The sequence below is a fragment of the Spea bombifrons genome, chromosome 3 (assembly GCF_027358695.1).
Source record: "Spea bombifrons isolate aSpeBom1 chromosome 3, aSpeBom1.2.pri, whole genome shotgun sequence".
NCBI lineage: Eukaryota > Metazoa > Chordata > Amphibia > Anura > Pelobatidae > Spea > Spea bombifrons.
In genome coordinates this window covers 753,081-770,365 of record NC_071089.1, presented here as the reverse complement: position 1 = coordinate 770,365, position 17,285 = coordinate 753,081, and the positions used below count along the sequence as shown (strand labels likewise).

General features: G+C 51.6%; 1 protein-coding gene and 1 long non-coding RNA gene across 2 annotated transcripts; both read left to right on the top strand.

Annotated features, from left to right (window-relative positions):
* The first annotated feature begins 1,270 nt into the window (after positions 1-1,270).
* On the top strand, positions 1,271-11,135 carry CAPN11 (calpain 11). Its single transcript, XM_053460119.1, has 21 exons — positions 1,271-1,540; positions 1,723-1,792; positions 2,116-2,234; positions 2,367-2,500; positions 2,933-3,101; positions 3,338-3,421; positions 4,597-4,682; positions 4,870-4,944; positions 5,032-5,192; positions 5,270-5,439; positions 5,618-5,629; positions 5,854-6,065; positions 6,344-6,383; positions 6,855-6,920; positions 7,218-7,275; positions 7,445-7,509; positions 7,842-7,910; positions 9,497-9,575; positions 9,654-9,770; positions 10,000-10,058; positions 11,084-11,135. The coding sequence occupies exons 1-21, from the start codon at positions 1,295-1,297 to the stop codon at positions 11,108-11,110; spliced, it is 2,118 nt and encodes a 705-aa protein (XP_053316094.1). The 5' UTR covers positions 1,271-1,294; the 3' UTR covers positions 11,111-11,135.
* A 4,570-nt stretch (positions 11,136-15,705) lies between these two features.
* LOC128483830 (uncharacterized) lies at positions 15,706-17,285 on the top strand. The gene is made up of 2 exons (XR_008351110.1): positions 15,706-15,785; positions 17,128-17,285. It is a non-coding gene; the product is annotated as an uncharacterized LOC128483830 (long non-coding RNA).

Sequence of the window (17,285 nt, the reverse complement as noted above, 5' to 3'; positions counted from 1 at the left end):
ACCCCAGTCTCGGGGCGAATGGGCAGATTCTCCGGGTTTTTACCCCAGTCTCGGGGTGAAGGGGCAGATTCTCTGGGTTTTTACCCCAGTCTCGGGGTGAAGGGGCAGATTCTCTGGGTTTTTACCCCCGTCTCGGTGAAGGGGCAGATTCTCTGGGGGTTTCCTCTGATTTATTGATGTCTGATTCTCCCTGCTTTATCAGGGCTGGAATCCCTGCTTGAATACAGGTGATTCCATTCAGAATATCTGTACCCTCCGGCCAGTCACGGTTTCCGTTATTTGGCTGCCATCGTCAGCAGGTGCCGGTGATAGAGCCTGTGGGTTGGGGTAGTAAGGGGTTAATATGTGGGGGTGTTCGCTCATTATATATAATGTGTAATCTCTTCCGTGGCCCCCGGGCCCCGTGAGGAGCCGTGCAGGGCTTCCCGTGTGCTGGCAGGGACGGGGTAAATATTCTCGGCCCTTTTTAGGCATCCGCTGGACGAAGCCGCGCTGACTCACCGACGTAACCCCCCCCCCGGCCGCGGCTGCTGGAGGATTCTGGGTAATTATTCTATTCATAGCTCCGGGCCGGGGACCTGCCGCCGCCGCCGCCGGATTGGGTGTTAAATGCCCCTTACGTGTTACTAGCTGCCCCCACCTGCCCCGGGCACAGAGCTTCCTGCGGGGAAATACTTTGTCTCAGTGACCGGCGCTGTCCGTAACAACGAATGTTTGAGTTATGGGGGGGGTGTAGTGATGGGGCAGGTGCGGCCGGGTGATTCCAGCGCTGGGTGGCGGATCAGCCTGTGAAAAACTAATATTTAATCAGCTTGATATAATATTTAAAGGCGCCCAGAAAACCACAAAGCGAAACGCGGCTCTCAATGCCACAAACCACCGGTAACTGCCCCAGCATCCACGCAAAGGGGGGGAAATCCCAGCCAGATACCCCCCAGCCTCCAATCTTACCCCCACTGATACCTGGGGCAGAATCTCTCTGACAGGGGAGGGCCTGCGCGTTTTTTTCGTGGGGCAAACACTCAGTTCCAGGGGGGCATCTAATGTCACTGGGTGGCCGTGGCCCGGCGGGTCACCGGGTGTGTAATGCAGAACGTTAAGGTGCGACCCCGGAATCTGCCCCACTGACGCCCCATCTCTGTGGCTGGTGAGGGCTACACGTGGATTGGCGCCGGTCGGCGTATGCGTGGCACAGGTTTGTCGGGGCAGTTTCTCGGTGGCACATTGCGTGGCTGTGCAGTGGTTTGGGCATCTCCCCTCTTACCCTCTGATATTTACCCCCTGTGCAGCGAGTATGACGCCGTTCGGTGGCATCGCGTCCAAGCTGAGGATCGATCGGCTGAAGGCGGCCGGCGTGGGGTCCCACGATTGTGCCGTGAAATACCTGGGCCAGGACTTCGAGAGCCTGAGGCAGCAGTGTGTGGAGAGCGGGACTCTCTTCGAAGACCCCCAGTTCCCGGCCGCCACCCCCACGCTGGGCTTCAAGGAGCTCGGCCCCGGCTCCAGCAAAGTCCGTGGCGTGACGTGGAAGCGCCCGTCGGTGAGTGTGCAAACGTGGCAAACCTCGTCTTTGTCCCGTGGCTCGACACAGTGCGGGTTTCGGGGACTCGGATATTACCGTGCCCTGGGGTAACAGGGTGGTGGCGTGGCACGTGGACACGTTACAGGGGTACACGCGTGTGCCGGGCTCCGCTCGTCTCAATCTGTCTTCTCTTTTCGAAGGAAATCGTGGACGACCCACAGTTCATCGTTGGTGGAGCGACCAGGACGGACATCTGTCAGGGGGCACTGGGTGAGTTCCTCCAGTGTGCCACGGGGCACCTGAGCCGTGGTCTGCAACCACGCTGACTCCCTCACAAGCTGCTGTCATGGGTCACCCCAACCCTCGGTCGGCCCCCGGTGGATCGTTTATCGGTGGCAGGAGAGACCAGACCGCCTTTTCTCCCTGTGCACACGGAGCCCACGGGAAGGAAAAGCCTGCCGTGTCCTTAACGTGCACTCGTGTCACAGGAACATACGTGTCTGCCGTGTGTGTCAGACCCCCGTGCATGCGCCGGTGGATTGCTCCACATGTGTCACGTACGCATTTACACTGCCCGTTCCGTGTCTGCGCAGGTGACTGCTGGCTCCTGGCTGCCATCGGCTCTCTGACTCTGAACGAGGAGCTGTTACACCGCGTGGTACCCCACGGCCAGAGCTTCCAGGACGACTACGCCGGCATCTTCCATTTCCAGGTACGCGCGCCTGCCACGGGGGGCTGTTTCTGGGTACGCGCGCCTGCCACGGGGGGGGCTATATCTGGGTACATGCACCCGAATCACTGAGCGCTCCCTTCTGCCCGCTGACCCTCTGCCTCCTGCCCACAGATCTGGCAGTTTGGGGAGTGGGTGGACGTGGTCGTGGACGACCGTCTGCCGGTGAAGGACGGGGAGCTGGTGTTCGTTCACTCGGCTGAGTGCACGGAGTTCTGGAGTGCGCTGCTGGAGAAGGCGTACGCCAAGTGAGTGCCGTCCAAGTGAGAGGGGCGATAATAGGGGGGGGCAACTCCGGGTCACAGAGGGGGTTACATTTGGTCTTTACTTTAAATTTGGCGCCACAAGCAGTGTCAGCGGGGGGGTACTTTACGGGTGATACCGTGGCATGGAGTTTGTGAGCCGTGGGTTTCACGTGGTGGGGTCCCCGGCGCCGCTTTCCTGTTGGGGGTAAATATATTTACTTTGGATATTTTGGAGGCCGGGGGGGGCAGATTAGCGGACTTTTTATTTATATTTTTTTAGTGGCTTTGTATACGTGTCGGGTGTCGGGCCCCATGTTCATAAATTAGATGGTGGGGAGAGTTTACGTGACGTGGCGTCCAGCCCACGCAGAGCTGTATCCACGGCACCGTAGAGCAATAAACCGTGCTCGCTCCTCTCTGCCTCACGTCTCTCAGGCTGAACGGCTCCTACGAGGCTCTGTCGGGTGGCAGTACCACGGAGGGCTTCGAGGACTTCACTGGCGGAGTGGCCGAGATGTACGAATTACGGAAAGCCCCCCGTGACCTGGACAGGATCATCCGCCGGGCGCTGGAGCGAGGGTCTCTGCTGGGGTGCTCTATCGATGTGAGTACAGCTCGCGTAGGCAGTGAATGGGTTAATGCCATCTTGGCTGCCCACGATTTGGGCCACGGTTTGAGAGGTGGGTGTAAAGCAGGGCAATATTCGTGGATCCCACTCTGGTCTCCTTTTGGTGCCCTCTCTCTCCCTCTTCTTGTGGTTCTTGTCTCTCCTCCTATCCCCATTCTCCATCTGCCCTCTTCACCTCTTTTGAAGCTGCCACGTCTCTCTCTCGTCCTCAGATCACGAGCGCTCATGACATGGAGGCCGTCACATTCAAGAAGCTTGTGAAGGGCCACGCGTACTCCGTCACCGCTCTCAAAGAGGTGGGTATCAGGTCTTTGTGTCTGATACGCTGTGGCCCGTGGGTTCCCATGGGTTCCCGTGGCCCGTGGGTTCCCGTGGCCCGTGGGTTTGCTCACTGAACATCCTGGGAAAGATATTCTTTATCAGGTTGTGTTACAATTTAGGAAATTGCTTTAACCCCTTAATGACAATTGACGGCCCTGGCACGTCACCCGAAAACGAAGGGTTAACGACAATTGACGTGCCAGGACCGCCAGGACTTTAAACTACGTTCGCTTTCTGCACCCAAACGGGGTTGCTGTAATAACTCGACCTTCAGCAACACCGCGGTCGGCACCAGGGGGCGTGTCTGGCCCCTCCCCGGGGCGTCAACCTCCGCCATGCGCTGTGTGCCGGCGGACGCCCGTTTCAAAATCGTTTAGGAGGCGATCCCTCGATCACAAAGCATTCAGCGACACCAAACACTCACCCCAGGAGAGCGCTCGCTCACAACCGCCACTGCGAGGGATTTCGCCAATCGCAAAATGGCGGCCGCCCTGTAAAAAAATACCAGAAGGGATCCAGACCCGCTAGAGAACTCTGGCTCCACTTGCAGGTTGAATGAGGTACTGCGGCCAGCCATGCAAGTCAAGGGAGCCCAGCTTTCTAATCACAGTGATTAGTAAAATACATTTAAAAAAAAAAAAAAAAGACACCCAAAATAGCACATGGGGGCAGAACGACCAGATTTGGGGAAAAAAATGGTTTAGCAAAGCGCTGCCTGTACTTATTGCCCCATAACCTGCAGAAAAAAGCAAAAAAACATAAAACGTTGGGTATTTCTTAACTCGGGACGGAGAGTAGAATCTGTTTAGCAGGTTTTTTTTTCATTACCTTTTATAGAGGAGTAAAAGATTTTTCACCATATTTTATACTTTTTTTATAGTAAATAATATGATACGATCAGAACGATGTCATCGAAAGAAAGCCCTTCCTGTCCTGAGTTCAGAAAGAAGAAAACGAAGGGTACAAAAAATAAAATCAGCCGTTGTCATGAAGGGGTTAAAAATACGTTAAAACCGGGAAAAAATACGTGAGCTCCCGGTGGATGCGCACGTGGCTGGGGACGTGGCACTGTTGGCCCCTTGTTGGGCAGATGGATGCGGACGTTGTGTTTTATTTTTTTTACTAATATTGTTAACCCCTCACCTGCCAGGTAAATTACAGGGGCCAATTGGAGAAACTGATCCGTATCCGGAACCCCTGGGGGCAAGTGGAGTGGACAGGAGCGTGGAGCGATAAGTACGTCAATAAAGATGGGGTCGGGGGGGCATGTCCTCGTGGGAGGGGTACGAACTGGGATTAGGGGGTTCAGGGACCCTGCAGAGCTCACTGGTGGGAGGACACGCCCCCAGTTTAACCACATAGTGGCCGCAGCGAAGCACTCGGAGGGTCCGTGCCGTATGTTAACGCTGACTGTCGTTCTCAGCTCTTCTGAGTGGAACGAGGTGGACCCCTCGGAACGGGAGGACCTGCAACTGAAGATGGAGGACGGGGAGTTCTGGTGAGGCGGCGTCTCGAAGTATTGTTTGTGTCGCCGTCTGTCCGTCTCGGCCCCTCCGGACGTCCTGGTTTTCCCTCTCTCTTCCAGGATGTCGTTCCAGGAGTTCCTGCGTCAGTTCTCCCGGCTGGAAATCTGTAATCTCACCCCCGACGCGCTCGACAAAGACGGCCTCGGCAAGTGGCACACCACCCTCTACGACGGCACGTGGCGGAGGGGCAGCACGGCCGGGGGCTGCAGGAACAACCCGGGTGAGATTGGGGCGCCTTGCGTCCGCGGGCGATCGGGGTCCCGAATCCAGCGCTAACCCCGCGCCGTGTCTCCGCAGCCACCTTCTGGATCAACCCTCAGTTTAAGGTGACGCTACTGGAGGAGGACGACGACCCGGCCGATAACGAGCTGGCCTGCAGCTTCCTGGTGGCCCTAATGCAGAAGAACCGGCGGCAGCAGCGGCGGGTGGGCGGAGACATGCATACGATTGGCTTCGCCGTCTACGAGGTAAATCCGGGGGAGGGGCTATTTAAATAGAATCGCTTTGTGGTGTTCAGACAGGGGCCACGCTGATGGAATTGCCCCGCGGTGTGCTGGTCCGGTACCCTCCCCGTCGTGGGGGGGGGGCAATAACCCTATATATTGGGAGCTGGCGGTGGTAATTTGTCTCTCCGTGTCTTTGCAGGTCCCGGACGAGGTACGTGTGGAGCCGGACATGCGCGAGACGCCCCCCCATCGCACGCCATAACTTTCCATTACTACCTAATCGGCGCGATGGCCCCAAATAACACTGTTGGGGTCATTTGGCAGTATGGGGCCCCTAACTGTGGCCGGGGCATCATTTGGGGCAGTTTGCACACAGCGTACCCCATCCGGGGGGGGGGGGTTGGGGTAAGAGGCGCTAATGTTCCCCCTTTACAGTTTAAGGGCTGCCAGAACGTCCACTTGAAGAAGGATTTCTTCCTGCGGCATCAGTCCTGCGCCCGCTCGGAAACCTTCATCAACCTGCGCGAGGTCAGCAACCAGATCCGACTCCCGCCAGGGGAGTACATCATCGTCCCGTCCACGTTCGAGCCCCACAAGGAGGGAGACTTCGTGCTGCGGATCTTCACGGAGAAACACTCGGACATCCAGTGAGTGCCGGGGCGTTCAGCCCCAAAACAGGGCGATTGTCCTTTTTTAAATTACCCCAAAGCAGGGGGTGGTGTCATTGCGCGGTGGGCGTGTCATTACGTGGGGGCGTGTCATTGCGGAATGTGATGGCGCTATAAATCCGGCCCTCGCTCCACTCGGTGTCATGCCGGTAATGTTCAGTAACCCGACGTCTGCTGGGACTGGGTGACTGGCCTCGTGCCGCATGTCTCTGGGCAGCCGGGGAGGAAAAACTCTCACCCATGTCTTTTGTTTCCAGGGAGCTGGACGAGGAGGTGTCGGCAGACCTGCCCGAGGAAGTAAGACACACGATATATCGGGGATACGTTACAGTCTGTGCCTGGTGGCCGGTGCAGGCGTCCACTACTCTGCCCCCTGGGGGAAAATAATCCCTTTACTACAGCCGGGCGATCCTCGCAAGGGCAATTACAGCATCAGTCATTGGTGGATTTTACCCAGTTGCCCCAGTGTACCGGTTTGTCGTCGTGGCGCGGTGATGTCATAGAGCCCTTATCTAGCCGGGGGGGATAGTTAACTAGTTAACCCCCCCCCCGGAAACTTCTGAGACGTTTAAATAAAGCTTTTCTTCCGGTCTTTCCGCTAACGATTCATTTGAATTGCTCTGTAGTGTAATGGCGGGGGGTTTAGGGCCACGCGTGGGGCAATAAGCTCCTCCGGGCCCCCCCCTCCACATACGCAGCTCCAGAGCCTTTCTGATCGTCCGCGGGGGCCGGGGCCACGATAACCGCCGCGTGTCTTTTATTTATCAGGAGCATCTGACAGAAGACGACGTAGAAGATTCCTTCAAGAACATGTTCCAGCAGCTGGCCGGAGACGTGAGTTCTAGATCCGCGGTCTGTTAGAACCCAGCGGGGGGCAGAACCCCCAACCCCCCCGGGAACATGCGTTAACCTTCTGGGGCCAAGTGAACAAACCCCGAGATTCTAAAGGGTTAAATGTTTTATTTAGTGTAAAAGATCCCGGTTTTGATGAATACGAGGGAATAGTCTCATCGCTGGCAGCGTGTTCTCAGATGGGGGGGCAGGGGCCCCTGGTGTGCGGGGGGGGGCAGTGGGTCCCGGGGGGGGGGGGCAGCCGTGTTTGGGGACGTTCATCCCCTCTGTGTTTTTCAGGATATGGAGATCAGCGTCTTTGAGCTGAAGAACATCCTGAACAGAGTGGTGAGCAGACGTAAGTACGGGCCCCTGGGGGCCGGCGGCTTCCTGGGAATATATCCCACCATGTACCGCCGCGTCTCTGGGACCCTCCGGCGGCTGGCCGCGGCGTCTCTGGGACCCTCCGAGTCTGTTGGCTCGCCCGTGGCTGTCGGTTTCGTGACGCGTCTCTTCTCACCCTGCAGACAAAGACCTGAAGACGGACGGGTTCAGCATGGAGTCCTGCCGCCAGATGGTGAACCTCATGGACGTATCCTTCCCGGGTGCTGGGCGGGGGGATTGATGGAGGAGGTGGTCCCTGCGTGGGGGGGGGGCAATGGAGGAGGTGGTCCCTGTGTGGGGAGGCAATGGAGGAGGTGGTCCCTGCGCGGGGGGGATGATGGAGGGGGGGATGCGCAATAAAAGAACCTGTAAAAGTTGGGTTTAGTAAATCTCTCCCTCGGTCACAGAAAAATTTCGAGTATGAAGGTCCTGCAGCTGAGATTGTAACTCCCACTACCCTCAGTCCTCGCTCGGCGAGCGCTCAGGGGGCTTCTCTGAGGGCGAGTTCTCGAGGTAAAATCCTTAATTAACCCTTCACAGAAAGATGGCAGCGGCAAGCTGGGCGTGGTGGAGTTTCAGATCCTGTGGAATAAGATTCGCAGTTGGCTGGTGAGCGGCTCCTGGGGCCACTGGGTGTTTTCATTGAATGTGCAATTAAATGAAAGGGCTGCGCATGAGACAGTTCCTGCCTCGGAAGCGCCTCTGCGTATCGAACGCCTCCGTGTGCTGTTAGGGATATTAATGAGCAAAATAGGTAAAACCAATATTTTATCACACGCAAAATAACGACGCTACCAAATATTGTAGTACCACATCCACAATACTAATTTAAGGAGATTCCCTATATTTTATCTCCGATCCTAAATCCTTTCAGATCAACGAAAATTATAATTCAAATTAGATATTAATCACCACGATAATCAATCAAAAATATTATTTATTGTGAATACAATTTATAAAATTTATATATGAGCCACACAGTGCATAATATAAAACAGAAAATTCTTAAAACATGTCAAAAGTGAATCAATTCAAATACAGTATATTATCGATAGTTATCAATATTAATTAATACTTTATGAGTCTAACACACAATTAATTTCCATCCCACTCAGCAACCAAAATAATAATAAGCCGGGCAGTAATAAAAAGATCACTAACTCTATCTATTAGTTCTACTAATATAACAAATTAAAAATAATTTAATAATGTCTAAGAGTATTTAATGAAATTCCTAATAGATGCAAATAATGTCAAACTTCATCTACAGGTAAAAATACCTTTTCATTATTGTTATTATCACGGGTTATAAGCTGCAGTCTCACAAGCCGTCATATACAATAACACCATATACAATAATATCATATACAATAACACCATATACAATAATATCATATACAATAATATCATATACAATAACACCATATACAATAATATCATATCATATACAATAATATCATATACAATAATGCAATATACTACTTCCCAGAAACAGGGAATTCTATACGAAGAAGACAAAATTCAACTCTATTCAGAATAATAAAACAATTATAATTACCACCACTTGTTGCTGTTGTCCGACCGGTCCTTGTAGAAATTAATCCAGGTTCAGTGGAAAGAATATAAGTTTCTACCAGTTATAGAGGTTACAACTCAAAGTAACGCTAAGAGTGAAATATGGTGCCAGGATCTTAAGATTCCAATTCTCTGGGGTACATTTGGTGAATGAGTCCGTCAGGGTCTGTCTCTTTCAGGGTGCGTTCTAAATTATTAAAGACATAAGCTTTTAAAGACGGGGCTTATTATCATAGCCTCCACCTATTGGCTGGAATTCTCCAATCATAACGGTGGGTTTTACCCATTATAATTAGGATTTCTACTCATATTTACACGTTGTAATTTCTTCATTTACCTGCGAGAGACGCTCTGGTCTAAGAAATAACTTAAGACCATTACATATGTGTTAGGAATTTATCCTTGGTCCCCTTATCTTTAGATGTTACCTCCTAGATAGTAAATCAGGTTTTGGGGGTCACCCATATCTCCAGACGTTGCCTCCTAGGTAGTAAATTAGGTTTTGGTGGTCTTACTGTCTACTCCTTAACTTTCTCATGGAGATAACGTTAATTAGATAATATATACCGAGACATCTATATTACACTCATTGCACATTGCGCTCTCTTCCTGCTTTACAGACCATCTTCAGGCAGCACGATCTGGATAAATCCGGAACGATGAGCGCCTACGAGCTGCGCCTCGCCCTGGAAAGTGCCGGTAAGTCACGGAACTAACGTGGAGTACTGGGATTGAGTGCACACTCGCCCGAGTCTCACTCTCGCTCTCACTCTGCAGGTTTCCGGCTGAATAATAAGCTGATGCAGGTGCTGGTGGCGCGTTTTGCGGATAACGAGCTCGGGGTGGATTTCGATAACTTTGTCTGCTGCCTGGTGAAGCTGGAGGCCATGTTCAGTGAGTGCCTGATATACTGCAGCCCCCTACAGCCCGTAGCCGTGTATACGCGGCGCTGTAATGCGTGGCCCCGGCTACATGATGTATAACATACAGTCCGTTCTGCTGTCCAGTGAGGCTGGTAAATGGTTAAGAGGTATCATGTCCCGGGAGGGGGTTTAGAAATGTCCCGCGTCCCCCATAGATGCGTCCTTTATTGCCCCCTGAGCTTTTTGTCTCCTCCTCACAGGGTTTTTCAAGGGCATCGACCAGGATGGCAGTGGCTCTGCAGAGATGAACCTCGGAGAGGTATACCCCCTCTATAATATATTTACACTGCGTATACCTCACATATACCCCCTCTATAATCTATTTACACCGCATATACCCCCTCTATAATATATTTACACTGCATATACCTCACATATACCCCCTCTATAATCTATTTACACCGCATATACCCCCTCTATAATATATTTACACTGCATATACCTCACATATACCCCCTCTATAATCTATTTACACCGCAAATACCCCCTCTATAATATATTTACACTGCATATACCTCACATATACCCCCTCTATAATATATTTACACTGCATATACCTCACATATACCCCCTCTATAATCTATTTACACCACATATACCCCCCTCTATAATCTATTTACACCGCATATGCCCCCTCTATAATATATTTACACTGCATATACCTCACATATACCCCCCTCTATAATCTATTTACACTGCATATACCTCACATATACCCCCTTCTATAATCTATTTACACTGCATATACCTCACATATACCCCCTCCATAATATATTTACACCGCATATACCTCACATATACCCCCTCTATAATCTATTTACACCGCATATACCCCCTCTATAATCTATTTACACTGCATATACCTCACATATATCCCCTTTATAATATATTTACACCGCATATACCTCACATATACCCCCTCTATAATCTATTTACACCGCATATACCCCCTCTATAATCTATTTACACTGCATATACCTCACATATATCCCCTTTATAATATATTTACACCGCATATACCCCCGCTATAATATATTTACACCGCATATACCCCCTCTATAATATATTCACACCGCATATACCTCACATATACCCCCCTCTATAATATATTTACACCGCAGGGATACTTGGCAGATATGTAGGTGAAATGGTTGGGCGGTGTCTGTGGTCACATGACTGGGAGGTCCTGCGTGGGAAACGCTTCTTATAGTTTGTTTTATTTGCATATCCTAACTCCAGGAGCTGACGCTTTAACCGACTCCATGTATTTTTTCTCTCTTGCAGTGGTTGACGCTGACTATGTGCGGATAATCGCACCGCCTGCCGTGCCGCCGCCCCCTGCCTGCTTCCTCTCACTAACCTCATCCTATAGGGTTTCGATCACTGGGACAGAACATGTCCCCCAAAACTGGCGTTGTTTCCCGCTCTGTTGCCCCCAGCATCCAGGAGCCCCTCCGTACGCACTCCACCCACTCGGCCAGGACCTATACGTCTGCATGCGACTTGAATGCCACAGCAGTCTCTTTCCATCGCTGCTGCCCCAACTGTCCTTGCTCAGTGGTGCCCCATATACCTGCCCCTCTTCCTTAGTGAAGCCCCCCTCCCCCCCCCCACACACACACCTGCCCTCTCCATAGCTTATATCACAGGGCTATCGGGGTAACTGCCCTCTGAGTCTCCGTCGGGGGCTGTGATCCCCCAGCACTAAAGGGCTACGTCTATCAACCTGAATGTAAGGGGGGAGCCTGACTGCCCCCTCTCCTCAGATACACCTGGGTCACTTTCACCCCCATTGGGGGCAGACTGTTTAACCCGTTCACTGCTGCAGCACTGAGATCATTGCCCAATCTCACAATGTTCTGGGGTAAGCAGCCTCTGGACATCTCTGTAACCGCGCATGAATTGGGGGCTTAGCATTTAAAGATGCTCGGGCGGGGCCCCGAGTCCACCTGGCTCTCTGCCGTCACGGGGGGGCCCTGAGCCGTCCTCACTATACGGGGTAAGGACGCGGGTATTTTGGTGACTGATTCTACGCGACGTTCGTTTCTTTTTTATTATGTGGACGTCATTTAAAAAAACTATAAATAAAGTTTATTACATAAAACAGAGGATGTGTGGGGGGGTTGTGATGGGGGGTTGGGTTGTGATGGGTGCAGGATGGTTTGCCTCCTCTGTTTGGACACTAGATGGCGCTCCAAGATCTGCCGGTCGCCCCTCCAAGTTTTCTACCCACACAATATCCATCGCATCCACAAATACGGAACAAATACCGCAGACCGACCCGAAACCGATATATACAGAACCGCAGACCGACCCGAAACCGATATATACGGAACCGCAGACCGACCCGAAACCGATCAATACGGAACCGCAGACCGACCCGAAACCGATATATACGGAACCGCAGACTGACCCGAAACCGATCAATACGGAACCGCAGATGACCCAAAACCGATAAATACGGAACCGCAGACTGACCCGAAACCGATAAATACAGAACCGCAGACGACCCGAAACCGATAAATACGGAACCGCAGACCAACCCAAAACCGATATATACAGAACCGCAGACCGACCCGAAAGCGATAAATACGGAACCGCAGACAGACCCGAAAGCGATAAATACGGAACCGCAGACCAACCCAAAACCGATATATACAGAACCGCAGACCGACCCGAAAGCGATAAATACGGAACCGCAGACAGACCCGAAAGCGATAAATACGGAACCGCAGACCAACCCGAAACCGATATATACAGAACCGCAGACTGACCCGAAACCGATATGTACGGGACCGCAGATCAACCCGAAACCGATAAATACAGAACCGCAGATGACCCAAAACCGATAAATACAGAACCGCAGACTGACCCGAAAGCGATAAATACGGAACCGCAGACTGACCCGAAACCGATATATACAGAACCGCAGACTGACCCGAAACCGATCAATATGGAACCGCAGACCGACCCGAAACCGATCAATACGGAACCGCAGACCGACCCGAAACCGATATATACGGAACCGCAGACTGACCCGAAACCGATCAATACGGAACCGCAGACCGACCCGAAACCGATATATACGGAACCGCAGACTGACCCGAAACCGATCAATACGGAACCGCAGATGACCCAAAACCGATAAATACGGAACCGCAGACTGACCCGAAACCGATAAATACAGAACCGCAGACGACCCGAAACCGATAAATACGGAACCGCAGACCAACCCAAAACCGATATATACAGAACCGCAGACCGACCCGAAAGCGATAAATACGGAACCGCAGACAGACCCGAAAGCGATAAATACGGAACCGCAGACCAACCCGAAACCGATATATACAGAACCGCAGACTGACCCGAAACCGATATGTACGGGACCGCAGATCAACCCGAAACCGATAAATACAGAACCGCAGATGACCCAAAACCGATAAATACAGAACCGCAGACTGACCCGAAAGCGATAAATACGGAACCGCAGACTGACCCGAAACCGATAAATACGGAACCGCAGACCGACCCGAAAGCGATAAATACGGAACCGCAGACAGACCCGAAACCGATATATACAGAACCGCAGACTGACCCGAAAGCGATAAATACGGAACCGCAGACCGACCCAAAACCGATAAATACGGAACCGCAGACGACCCGAAACCGATATATACGGAACCGCAGATGACCCGAAACCGATAAATACAGAACCGCAGACCGACCCGAAACCGATAAATACAGAACCGCAGACCGACCCGAAACCGATAAGTACGGAACCGCAGACCGACCCGAAACCGATAAATACAGAACCGCAGACGACCCGAAACCGATAAATACAGAACCGCAGACCGACCCGAAACCGATAAATACAGAACCGCAGACGACCCGAAACCAATAAATACAGAACCGCAGACCGACCCGAAACCGATAAATACAAAACCGCAGACGACCCGAAACCGAAAAATACGGAACCGCAGACGACCCGAAACCAATAAATACAGAACCGCAGACGACCCGAAACCAATAAATACAGAACCGCAGACGACCCGAAACCAATAAATACAGAACCGCAGACCGACCCGAAACCGATAAGTACGAAACCGCAGACCGACCCGAAACCGATAAATACGGAACCGCAGACCGACCCGAAACCGATAAATACGGAACCGCAGACCGACCCGAAACCGATAAGTACGGAACCGCAGACCGACCCGAAACCGATAAATACGGAACCGCAGACCGACCCGAAACCGATAAGTACGGAACCGCAGACCGACCCGAAACCGATATATACGGAACCGCAGACCGACCCGAAACCGATAAATACAGAACTGCAGACAGTTTTGTGAATTGGATAAAAATGGCCATGGCTTTACGCGGGGTAACAAAACATTAACCATTTAATGTAATAACAACCAAATAAATACTTCTATATTTATATGTATCGCACCAAATACAATCCGTCCCTCTCTCAGCCGGATTGCGACACCAAACCTCGTTCACCTCCACACCGAAGCGACCTTTAACCCTATAAAACTACGACATATAACGTATTTATCGCTCAGTAACCACTCTCTGAAGACTTCGCGTGAGGAGAGTTAAACGCTTTGCGCGCTGCTTATTTATTTATTAATTTTAAAATCGTCTCGCACCAATCAGCTGCGCTCATTTTCCCGCCGCACAGAACGCTCGCTCTGCACCACAGCGGATTAACCAATCAGCTGCGCTATCTAAACTACCTGCCCGGCAACCGGAAACTGGATTTGGCTAACCGAGCCGCCAAAACGTAATGCCCTGACCTTCCTATGCCCCCTGTTATATAACTAACGTCTAGTGATGGACAATTAGCGCGCCGCTTAGGCAGCTTGCGCTTTCAATTCCCGCTGCTCTGTCTGCCCTAATACCCCAACACCCTAACCTTATCCCCCCCAATACCCCAACCCTACCCCCCCAACACCCTAAGCTTATCCCTCCCAACACCCTAAGCTTATCCCTCCCAACACCCTAACCTTATCCAAACCCCCCCAACCTTATCCCCCCTAATACCCCAAGTGTAACCAACCTTGCGTTATCTGCCCCCCTTCCCTGTGGCGTCGCGAGCACGGTGTAATAGATGTTTCTCTTCTTTTTGTTTTTGTATAGCGCCATCATATTCCCCAGCGCTGTACAATGACTACATAAATTACAAAGCAGCAAGTAAGGGTCCCTTGCCACCAGGGGCAAATGCTACAAATGCCCCATTGCCAATCTGCCTCTAGTGGCTACAGACTCAGGGCTGCTGTAGCCCCCCTGGGATAAACTCACCCCCCCCAAACATTTCACATCCCCCAAGGGGTTAATGGAATTGGGTGATTTCAAGTTATTTAAACTGAAATAATTCCTCAACAAACATTGAAAGTTAATGGAGAGGAGAGGAGCCCCCAATAATCCCACCATTACTACCCCCCAGTAAAAACTCCGCTATCCATGGGATCCGGCATTACAAGAGCCGATTACATAGTGAATAAGTGGAACAGCCTCCCAGCAGAGGTGGTAGAGGGTAATACAGTGAGGGGATTAAACATGCATGGGATAGACATACAGTTCCTGAATCTAAGACGAGGACGACTACTGATTAAGGTTTGAGTCTTTACAGCAGGAGAAACGGGCGACTAGACGGGGGCCGCCGGGGGCCGATCTGCTGATGGGTTCTGGGTTTCTGTATCTTTGTAAGATAGCAATAAAGTTGCGCTTAGTGAAAAAATGTATTCTGCCCCCCCCAGCTATAAGTGACGTCACATCCATTTCCTGCACGCTGCATCAGTGGGGGGAGACCCAGCGGGCTGGTGAAGCCAGGGGGGAAGGGGCATTGGGGCAGGAGAAAGGGCCACAGGGGAGGCTACAGGGAAGGAGGCGAAAGGGCCACAGGGGGGAGGGAGAGCGGGTCAGAGGGGGGTTTACAAAGTAAAGAGGACTGGACAAAGTAAACAGGGACACTTAGCAGGTATAATTTTCCTAAGCGTCAGTATTGTCTCCTCTTATTCCGCCCCATCTTTGTTTACATTGAGATCTCCTGCCCTGCGACCTCCCCCCCCGGGGTACCTGACAGCTGATACCCCGTGACTCTCACTCGCCCTCTAATACCACAGCTGTGCCGGGGGTCACAATGGGCTGATTGTGTCTCGCAGGAGAGCGTGACAGCTGAGCAGAGTGCCGAGTATATATATAGACAGACAGGGAGACATGTGCGTGTGCGAGAGAGACATGCGCGTGTGTGCAAGAGAGACATGCGAGAGAGAGAGATATGCGCGTGTGTTAGAGAGACGTGCGAGAGAGAGACATGCGCGTGTGTTAGAGAGAGATGCGCGTGTGTTAGAGAGACGTGCGAGAGAGAGATATGCTCATGTGCGAGAGAGAGACATGTGCGTGTGTGCAAGAGAGACATGCGTGTGTGCGAGAGAGAGAGAGACATGCGCGTGTGTTAGAGAGATATGCGCGCATGTGCGAGAGAGATATGCTCGTGTGCGAGAGAGAGAGACATGTGCGTGTGTGCAAGAGAGACATGCGTGTGTGCGAGAGAGAGAGAGACATGCGCGTGTGTGAGAGAGACATGCGCGTGTGTGAGAGAGACATGCGCGTGTGTGAGAGAGACATGCGCATGTGCGAGAGAGAGATATGCGCGTGTGTTAGAGAGAGATATGCGCGCGTGTGCGAGAGAGAGATATGCGCGTGTGTTAGAGAGACGTGCGAGAGAGATATGCGCGTGTGTTAGAGAGATATGCGCGTGTGTTAGACGTGAGAGAGAGAGACATGCGCGTGTGCGAGAGAGAGATATGCGCGTGTGTTAGAGAGACGTGCGAGAGAGAGAGACGTGCGTGTGTGCAAGAGAGACATGCGTGTGTGAGAGAGAGATATGCGCGCGTGTGTGAGAGAGAGATATGCGCGTGTGTTAGAGAGACGTGAGAGAGAGAGACATGCGCGTGTGTTAGAGAGAGATATGCGCGCGTGTGCGAGAGAGAGATATGCGCGTGTGTTAGAGAGACGTGCGAGAGAGAGAGACATGCGCATGACACAGATCGGGGACACTCTCTGATGCCCAAGGGCCAGTGAATCCGTGCGCAGAGTATACTGTCTGCTACTCTATACGTTAAAAACACGTTAACGCTATGAGCGCACGTTAAACGGCATGGAAACGGCCCGTTACCCGGGAAACGATGCAAAATAAAGTATTCATCGGAAAAGTATAAATTCTAATCTGAGTAATGATAAAAATCATTTCATATAAAATGACTTCGTTTAATTATTACCTATTATTTATATCATTATTATATTTATTTTATTTATAGAAAAAAGAGCAGCTCAGACCCGGATCGGCCCGTCGGGGCCGCGATACAAAAACTACTTATTCAAAGAGGAAAAGCACAAGAAAACGAGGGCGAATCCGAATACGGATCCAGTGAGGATGTAACAGTACCGCATACCAAAAATATCAATAAAATATAAA

Bases quoted from the DNA above. Each gene is read 5' to 3' on its own strand.
- CAPN11 (XM_053460119.1), top strand. From the start codon at position 1,295: ATGACGCCGTTCGGTGGCATCGCGTCCAAGCTGAGGATCGATCGGCTG. The intron at 1,541-1,722 runs GTGAGTGTGCAA...CTCTTTTCGAAG, and splicing joins TGACGTGGAAGCGCCCGTCG to GAAATCGTGGACGACCCACA. The intron at 7,510-7,841 runs GTATCCTTCCCG...AACCCTTCACAG, and splicing joins AGATGGTGAACCTCATGGAC to AAAGATGGCAGCGGCAAGCT.